The sequence below is a fragment of the Oncorhynchus masou genome, unplaced genomic scaffold, assembly GCF_036934945.1.
Source record: "Oncorhynchus masou masou isolate Uvic2021 unplaced genomic scaffold, UVic_Omas_1.1 unplaced_scaffold_7315, whole genome shotgun sequence".
Classification (NCBI taxonomy): domain Eukaryota; kingdom Metazoa; phylum Chordata; class Actinopteri; order Salmoniformes; family Salmonidae; genus Oncorhynchus; species Oncorhynchus masou.
Window position 1 is genome coordinate 6155 of NW_027013768.1, and position 9102 is coordinate 15256.

A 9102-nucleotide genomic window follows, 5' to 3' on the forward strand; every position below is an offset into this window, starting at 1 on the left:
CTGCCATTGTCTTCTAGAGTGGACGAGCCCTATAGTCTTCTGGGTGGATGAGTTGCCAAGTCTTCTAGAGTGGATGAGCTGCCATAGTCTTCTAGAGTGGACGAGCTGTCATAGTTTTCTAGAGTGGATGAGCTGCCATAATCTTCTAGAGTGGATGAGCTGCCATAGTCTCCTGGCATGACTGAAAGCTGCCATAGTCTCCTGGTGTGGATGAGCTGCCATAGTCTTCTAGAGTGGATGTGAGCTGCCATGGTCTCCTCAGGGAGGCATGGACGAGCTGCTATAATCTCCTGGTGTGGGCAATGGACAGGCTCTGGATGAGCTGCCACAGTCTTCTGGCGGACCCGAGCTGCCATAGTCACCTGGTGTGGATGAGTTGCTATAGTCTTCTAGAGTGGATGAGCTGCCATAGTCTTCTAGAGTGGATGAGCTGCCATAGTCTCCTGGTGTGGATGAGCTGCTCATAGTCTTCTAGATTGGATGAGCTGCCATAGTTTTCTAGAGTGGATGAGCTCCTGGTATTGAACAAGCTGTCATGGTCTTCTAGAGTGGATGAGCTGCCATAGTCTCCTGGAGTGGATGAGCTGCAATAGTCTCATGGAGTCTTCTAGAGTGGGCGAGCTGTCATAGTCTCCTGGGTGGACGAGCTGTCATTGTCTCCTGGCGTGGATCACTGCCATAGTCTCCTGGCCTGGGCGAGAGTGGACGAGCTGCCATATTCTCCTGGCGTTGGACGAGCTGCCATTGTCTTCTGCCAGAGTGGATGAGCTCCTGTCATATTCTCCTGGCGTGGATGTCTCCTAGCTGCCATAGTCTCCTGGTGTGGGAAGAGCTGCCATAGTCTCCTGGCGTGGACGACCTGCCATAGTCTCCTGGCGTGGATGGAGTTGCTAGGATCTCCTAGAGTGGACGAGCTGCCAAAATTCTCCTGGCGATGGGCGAGTTACCAAAATCTCTTGGCATGGATGAGCTGCTATAGTCTCCTGGGTGTGGATGAGCGGACGAGCTCCAGAGTGGACGAGCTGCCATAGTCTTCTGGCGTGGACGAGCTGCCATAGTCTCCTGGCGTGGATGAGTTGCTAGGGTCTTCTAGAGTGGACGAGCTGCCATATTCTCCTTGGCGTGGACGAGTTGACATAATCTCCTGGCATGGATGAGCTGCTATAGTCTTCTAACGTGGACGAGCTGCCAAAGTCACCTGGCGTGGATGAGTTGCTTTAGTCTTCTAGAGTGGACGAGCTGCCATAGTCTTCTAGAGTGGACGAGCTGACATAGTCTTCTAGGAGTGGATGAGCTGCCATTGTCTTCTAGATTGGATGAGCTGCCATATTCTCCTGGCGTGGACAAGATGCCATTGTCTCCTGGTGTGGACGAGCTGCCATAGTCTTCTAGAGTGGATGAGCTGCCATATTCTCCTGGTGTGGATGAGCTGCCATAGTATCCTGGTGTGGATGAGCTGCTATAGTCTCCTGATGTGGACGAGCTGCAATAGTCTTCTAGAGTGGATGAGCTGCTATAATCTTCGAGAGTGGATGAGCTGCCAAAGTCTCCTGGTGTGGATGAGCTGCCATAGTCTCCTGGTGTGGACGAGCTGTCAAAGTCTTCTAGAGTGGATGAGCTGCTATAATCTTTGAGAGTGGATGAGCTGCCAAAGTCTCCTGGCGTGGACGAGCTGTCAAAGTCTTCTAGAGTGGATGAGCTGATATAATCTTCTAGAGTGGATGAGTTGCCATAGTCTCATGGCGTGGACCGAGCTGCCATAGACTCCTGGCGTGGATGAGTTGCTAGGGTCTTCTAGAGTGGACGAGCTGCCATATTCTCCTGGCGTGGGACGAGTTGCCAAAATCTCTTGGCATGGATGAGCTGCTTATAGTCTCCTGGTGTGGACGAGCGGACGAGGCTCTAGAGTGGACCAGCTGCCACAGTCTTCTAGCGTGGACGAGATGCCATAGTCATGACGGATGAGTTGCTATAGTCTTCTAGAGTGGATGAGCTGCCAAAGTCTCTGGCGTGGACGGAATGCTATGAGTCACCTGGCGTGGATGAGTTGCTATAGTCTTCTAGAGTGGATGAACTGCAAAGTCTCCTGGCGTGGGTGAATATCCAGGTCTTCTAGAGTGGATGAGCTGATATAATCTTCCTACCACAAGTGGATGATTGCCATAGTCTCATGAAGTAAGACGAGCTGCCATAGACTCCACTGGCGTGGATGAGTTGCTGGGTCTTCGTGAGTGACGAGCTGCCATATTCTCCTGGCGTGGATGAGTTGCCAAAATCTCTGGCATGGATGAGCTGCTATAGTCTCCTAGGGATGCAGAGACGGACGGAAAGCTCCTAGAGGGACGCAGCTGCCACAGTCTTCTAGCGGACGATGCCATAGTCACCTGGCTGGGATGAGTTTGCAGTCTTCTAGAGTGGATGAGCTGCCATAGTCTTCTAGAGTGGACAAGCTGCCATAGTCTTCTAGGAGTGGATGAGCTGCCATATTTTCCTGGCGTGGACAAGATGCCATAGTCTCCTGGTGTGGACAAGCTGTCATGGCCTTCTAGAGGGACGAGAAGCCATAGTCTCCTGGTGTGGATGAGCTGCACAGTCTCCCCGGTATGGACGGAGAGCTGTCATAGTCTCCAGGTGTGGACGTAACTGCCATAGTCTCCTGGTGTGGATGAGCTGCCATAGTCTCTGGTGTGGACGAGCTGTCATAGTCTCCAGGTGTGACGAACTGCTATAGTCTCCTGGTGTGGACGAGCTGCCATAGTCTCCTGGTGTGGAAGAGCTGCTATAGTCTCCTGGCCTGGGCGAGCTGCCAGTCTCCTGGGTGTGGATGAGCTGCCATAGTCTCCTGGTGTGGACGAGCTGTCATAGTCTTCGAGTGGACGAGCTGCATGATAGTCTCCTGGTGTGGACGAACTGCTATAGTCTCCTGGTGTGGACGAGCTGCCATAGTCTCCTGGTGTGGATGAGCTGCCATTGTCACCTGTGGTGGACGAGCTGCCATAGTCTCCTGGCGCTGATGAGTTGCTATAGTCTCCAGGTGTGGACGAACTGCTATAGTCTCCTGGTGTAGATGAGCTGCCATAGTCTCCTGGTGTGGGCCAGGAAGCTGTCATAGTCTCCAGGTGTGGACGAACTGCTATAGTCTGCATATAAGGTGGACGAGCTGCCATAGTCTCCTGGTGTGGATGAGCTGCCATTGTCACCTTTCGTGGACAGAGCTGCCATAGTCTCCTGGCGCTGATGAGTTGCTATAGTCTTCTGAGGTGGGCCCAGGCTGCCATGGCCCCCCTACAGCGTGGACAGAGCTGCCATTTGTCTCCTGGCGTGGATGGTGCTGCATAGTCTTCTTGAGTGGAAAATCTGCCATAGTCTTCTTGGTTGATGACCTGCCATAGTCTTCTAGAGAGTGGATGAGCTGCCATAGTCTTCTAGGAAGTGGATGAGCTGCCATATTCTCCTGGCCTGGGCGAGGCTGCCATAGTCTCCTGGGGGTGGACGAGCTGCCATGAGTCTCCTGGTGTTGACGAGCTGTCATAGTCTTCTAGAGTGGACGATCTGCTATAGTCTCCTGGTGTGGATGAGCTGCCATAGTATCCTGGTGTGGATGAGCTGTCATAGTCTCCTGGCGTGGACAAACTGCTATAGTCTCTTGGTTTGGATGAGCTGCAATAGTCTCCTGGCCTGGGCGAGCTGCCATAGTCTCCTGGTGTGGAAGAGCTGCCATAGTCTCCTGGCGTGGACGAGCAGACATAGTCTCCTGGCGTGGATGAGTTGCTAGGATCTACTAGAGTGGACGAGCTGCCAAATTCTCCTGGCGTGGACGAGTTGCCAAAATCTCTTGGCATGGATGAGCTGCTATAGTCTCCTGGTGTGGATGAGCGGACGAGCTCCAGAGTGGACGAGCTGCCATAGTCTTCTGGCGTGGACGAGCTGCCATAGTCTCCTGGCGTGGATGAGTTGCTAGGGTCTTCTAGAGTGGACGAGCTGCCATATTCTCCTGGCGTGGACGCAGTTGACATAATCTCCTGGCATGGATGAGCTGCTATAGTCTTCTAACGTCGGACGAGCTGCCAAAAGTCACCTGGCGTGGATGAGTTGCTTTAGTCTTCTAGAGTGGACGAAGCTGCCATAGTCTTCTAGAGTGGACGAGCTGACATAGTCTTCTAGAGTGGATGAGGCTGCCATTGTCTTCTAGATTGGATGAGCTGCCATATTCTCCTTGGCGTGGACAAGATGCCATTGTCTCCTGGTGTGGACGAGCTGTCATAGTCTTCTAGAGTGGATGAGCTGCTATAGTCTCCTGGTGTGGATGAGCTGCGATAGTCTACTGGTATGGACGAGCTGCTATAGTCTCCTGGCCTGGGGCGAGCTGCCATAGTCTCCTGGTGTGGATGAGCTGCTATAGTCTCCTGGCGTGGATGAGCTGCCATAGTCTCCTGGCGTGGACGCAGCTGTCAAAGTCTTCTAGAGTGGACGAGCTGCTATAATCTTCTAGGGTGGATGAGCTGCCATAGTCTCCTGGCGTGGACGAGCTGCCAGAGTCTTCTAGAGTGGATGAGCTGCTATAATCTTCCAGAGTGGATGAGCTGCCATAGTCTCCTGGCATGGACGAGCTGCCATAGTCTCCTGGCGTGGACGAGCTGCCATAGTCTCCTGGCGTGGATGAGTAGCTATAGTTTTCTAGAAGTGGGCGAGCTGCCATATTCTCCTGGCGTGGGCCAGAGCTGTCAAAGTCTTTTAGAGTGGATGAGCTGCTATAATCTTCCAGAGTGGATGAGCTCCTATAGTCTCCTGGCATGGACGAGCTGCCATAGTCTCCTGGCGTGGACGAGCTGCCATAGTCTCCTGGCGTGGATGAGTAGCTATAGTTTTCTAGAGTGGACGAACTGACATATTCTCCTGGCGTGGACGAGTTGCCATATTCTCCTCGCATGGATGAGCTGCTATAGTCTCCTGGGTGTAGACTTTGACCCGGATGAGCTCTAGAGTGGACAAGGGATTTGCACAGTCTTATAGCGTGGACGAGCTGCCTGTAGTCAAGCTGCTATAGTCTCTGGTGTGGATGAGCTGCTATAGTCTCCTTGCCTAGTCAGGCTGCCATAGTTTCCTGGTGTGGATGAGCTGCCATAGTCTCCTAGATTGATGAGCTGCCATAGTCTTCTCGAGTGGGATGAGCTGCTATATTCTCCTGGCGTGATGAGCTGTCATAGTCTCCTGGTGTGACGAGCTGTCATTGTCTCCTGGCGTGGACGAACTTGCTATAGTCTCTGGTGTGGACGAGCTGCCATAGTCTCCCTGGCGTGGACGAGCTGCCATCGTCTCCTGGTGTGGATTAGCTGCCCTCAGTCTCCTGGCGCTGATGAGTTGCTATAGTCTTCTAGAGTGGACGAGCTGCCATATTCTCCTGGCGTGGACGAGCTGCCATAGTCTCCTGGCGTGGATGAGTTGCTATAGTCTTCTAGAGTGGACGAGCTGCCATAGTCTTCTTGAGTTGATGACCTGCCATAGTCTTCTAGAGTGGATGAGCTGCCATATTCTCCTGGCGTGGGCGAGCTGTCATAGTCTCCTGGCCTGTGTGAGCTGCCATAGTCTCCTGGTGTGGATGAGCTGCCATAGTCTCCTGGTGTGGACGAGCTGCCAAAGTCTTCTAGAAGTGACGAGCTCCCATAGTTTTCTAGAGTGGATGAGCTCCCATAGTTTCTAGAGTGGATGAGCTGCCATAGTCTTCTAGAGTGGATGAGCTGCCATAGTCTTCTAGAGTGGGCGAGCTGCCATAGTCTCCTAGCGTGGACGAGCTGCCATAGTCTTCTAGGGAGTGGACGAGCTCCCATAGTCTTCTAGAGTGGATGAGCTGCCATAGTCTCCTGGCGTGGATGAGCTGGCGTTGTCTTCTGGAGTGGATGAGCTCCCATAGTCTTCTAGAGTGGACGAGCTGCCATAGTCTTCTAGAGTGGACGAGCTCCCAAAGTTTTCTAGAGTGATGAGCTGCCATAGTCTTCTAGAGTGGATGAGCTGGCATTGTCTTCTAGAGGGATGAGCTGCCATAGTCTTCTAGAGTGGACGAGCTGCCATATTCTCCTGGCATGGACGAGCTGCCATCGTCTTTCTCTAGGAATGGATGAGCTGCCATAGTCTCCTGCGTGGATGAGCTCCCATAGTTTTCTAGAGTGGATGAGCTGCCATAGTCTCCTGGTGTGGATGAGCTGCCATAGTCTTCTAGGAGTGATGAGATCCCATAGTTTTCAGAGTGGACGAGCTCCCATAGTCTTCTAGAGTGGATGAGCTGCCATAGTCTTCTAGAGTGGATGAGCTGCCATAGTCTTCTAGAGTGGATGAGCTCCCATAGTTTTCTAGAGTGGATGAGCTGTCATAGTCTCCTGGTGTGGATGAGCTGCCATAGTCTCTAGGAGTGGATGAGCTGCCATAGTCTTCTAGAGTGGACGAGCTCCCAAAGTTTTCTAGAGTGGATGAGCTGCCATATTCTTCTAGAGTGGATGAGCTGTCATATTCTCCTGCCGTGGATCAGCTGCCATAGTCTTCTAGAGTGGACGAGCTGCCATATTTTCCTGGCATGGACGAGCTGCCATCGTCTTCTAGAATGGATGAGCTGTCATATTCTCCTGGCGTGGACGATCTGCCATAGTCTTCTAGAGTGGATGAGCTGCCATAGTCTTCTAGAGTGGATGAGCTGCCATAGTCTTCTAGAGTGGATGAGCTGCCATAGTCTCCTGGCGTGGACGAGCTGCCATAGTCTCCTGGTGTGGATTAGCTGCCATAGCCTCATTGTGTGGATTAGCTGCCATAGTCTCCTGCGTGGATGAGCTGCCATAGTTTTCTAGAGTGGATGAGCTGCCATAGTCTCATTGTGTGGATGACCTGCCATAGTCTCCTGGGCGTGGATGAGCTGCCATAGTCTCCTGCGGATGAGCTGCCATAGTCTCCTAGAGTGGATGTGCTCCCATAGTTTTCTCTAGAGTGATGAGCTGCAATAGTCTTCTAGAGGGATGAGCTGCCATAGTCTTCTAGATTGATGCTGCCATAGTCTTCTAGAGTGGATGAGCTGCCATATTCTCCTGGCGTGGGCGAGCTGTCATAGTCTCTGGTGTGGACGAGCTGTCATTGTCTCCTGGCGTGGATGACTTTGCTATAGTCTTCTAGAGTGGACGAGCTGCCATAGTCTCCTGGCGTGGACGCAGCTGCCATCGTCTCCTGGTGTGGATTAGCTGCCATAGTCTCCTGGCGTGACACCTGCATAGTCTCCTGGCGTGGATGAGCTGCCATTGTCTCCAGCGTGTATGAGCTGCCATAGTCTCCTAGAGTGGATGAGCTCCCATAGTTTTCTAGTGTTGACGAGCTGCCATATTCTCCTGGCGTGGACGAGCTGCCACCGTCATCTAGAGTGGACGAGCTGCCATTGCCTTCTAGAGTGGACGAGCTCCCATAGTCTTCTAGAGTGGATGAGCTGCCATAGTCTTCTAGAGTGGATGAGCTGGCATTTTCTTCTAGAGTGGATGAGCTGCCATAGTCTTCTAGAGTGGATGAGCTGTCATAGTCTTCTAGAGTGGATGAGCTCCCATAGTTTCTAGAGTGGACAGAGCTGCCATAGTCTCCTGGTGGATGAGCTGCCATAGTCTTCTAGAGTGGGTGAGCTGCCATAGTCTTCTAGAGTGGGTGAGCTGCCATAGTCTTCTAGAGTGGACGAGCTGCTATAATCTTCTAGAGTGGATGAGCTGTCATATTCTCCTGGCGTGGACGAGCTGCCATAGTCTTCTAGGAGTGGACGAGCTGCCATATTCTCCTGGCATGGACGAGCTGCCATCAAGCTTCTAGAATGGATGAGCTGCCATAGTCTCCTGCGTGGGATGAGCTCCCACAGTTTTCAGGAGTGGATGAGCTGCCATAGTCTCCTGGTGATGAGCTGCCATAGTCTTCTAGAGTGGATGAGATCCCATAGTTTTCTAGAGTGGACGCAGCTCCCATAGTCTTCTAGAGTGGATGAGCTGCCATAGTCTTCTAGAGTGGATGAGCTGCCATAGTCTTCTAGAGTGGATGAGCTCCCATAGTTTTCTAGAGTGGATGAGCTGTCATAGTCTCCCTGGTGTGGATCAGCTGCCATAGTCTTCTAGAGTGACGAGCTGCCATATTTCCTGGCATGGACTCCTGCCGTGAGCATGGACCATCGTCTTCTAGGAATGGATGAGCTGTCATATTCTCCTGGCGTGGACGATCTGCCAGTCTTCTAGAGGGATGAGCTGCCATAGTCTTCTAGAGTGGATGAGCTGCCATAGTCTTCTAGAGTGGATGAGCTGCCATAGTCTCCTGGCGTGGGACGAGCTGCCAGTCTCCTGGTGTGGGATTAGCTGCCATAGCCTCATTGTGTGGATTAGCTGCCATAGTCTCCTGCGTGGATGAGCTGCCATAGTTTTCTAGAGTGGATGAGCTGCCATAGTCTCATTGTGTGGATGACCTGCCATGTCTCCTGGCGGGATGAGCTGCCATAGTCTCCCTGCGTGGATGAGCTGCCATAGTCTCCTAGAGTGGATGTGCTCCCATAGTTTTCTAGAGTGGATGAGCTGCAATAGTCTTCTAGAGTGGATGAGCTGCCATAGTCTTCTAGATTGGATGAGCTGCCATAGTCTTCTAGAGTGGATGAGCTGCCATATTCTCCTGGCGTGGGCGAGCTGTCATAGTCTCCTGGTGTGGACGAGCTGTCATTGTCTCCTGGCGTGGATGACTTGCTATAGTCTTCTAGAGTGGACGAGCTGCCATAGTCTCCTGGCGTGGACGCAGCTGCCATCGTCTCCTGGTGTGGATTAGCTGCCATAGTCTCCTGGCGTGGACGACCTGCCATAGTCTCCTGGCGTGGATGAGCTGCCATTGTCTCCAGCGTGTATGAGCTGCCATAGTCTCCTAGAGTGGATGAGCTCCCATAGTTTTCTAGTGTTGACGAGCTGCCATATTCTCCTGGCGTGGACGAGCTGCCACCGTCATCTAGAGTGGACGAGCTGCCATTGCCTTCTAGAGTGGACGAGCTCCCATAGTCTTCTAGAGTGGATGAGCTGCCATAGTCTTCTAGAGTGGATGAGCTGGCATTTTCTTCTAGAG

The 9102-nt window shown here is 52.5% G+C and overlaps 1 protein-coding gene across 1 annotated transcript; it reads right to left on the reverse strand.

Moving 5' to 3' along the window:
• Positions 1 to 4396: 4396 nt before the first annotated feature.
• Positions 4397 to 5313, reverse strand: LOC135537243 (uncharacterized). Its single transcript, XM_064963425.1, has 2 exons — positions 5222 to 5313; positions 4397 to 4979 (listed from the first exon to the last, which is right to left on the reverse strand). The coding sequence occupies exons 1-2, from the start codon at positions 5311 to 5313 to the stop codon at positions 4397 to 4399; spliced, it is 675 nt and encodes a 224-aa protein (XP_064819497.1).
• Positions 5314 to 9102: the final 3789 nt, after the last annotated feature.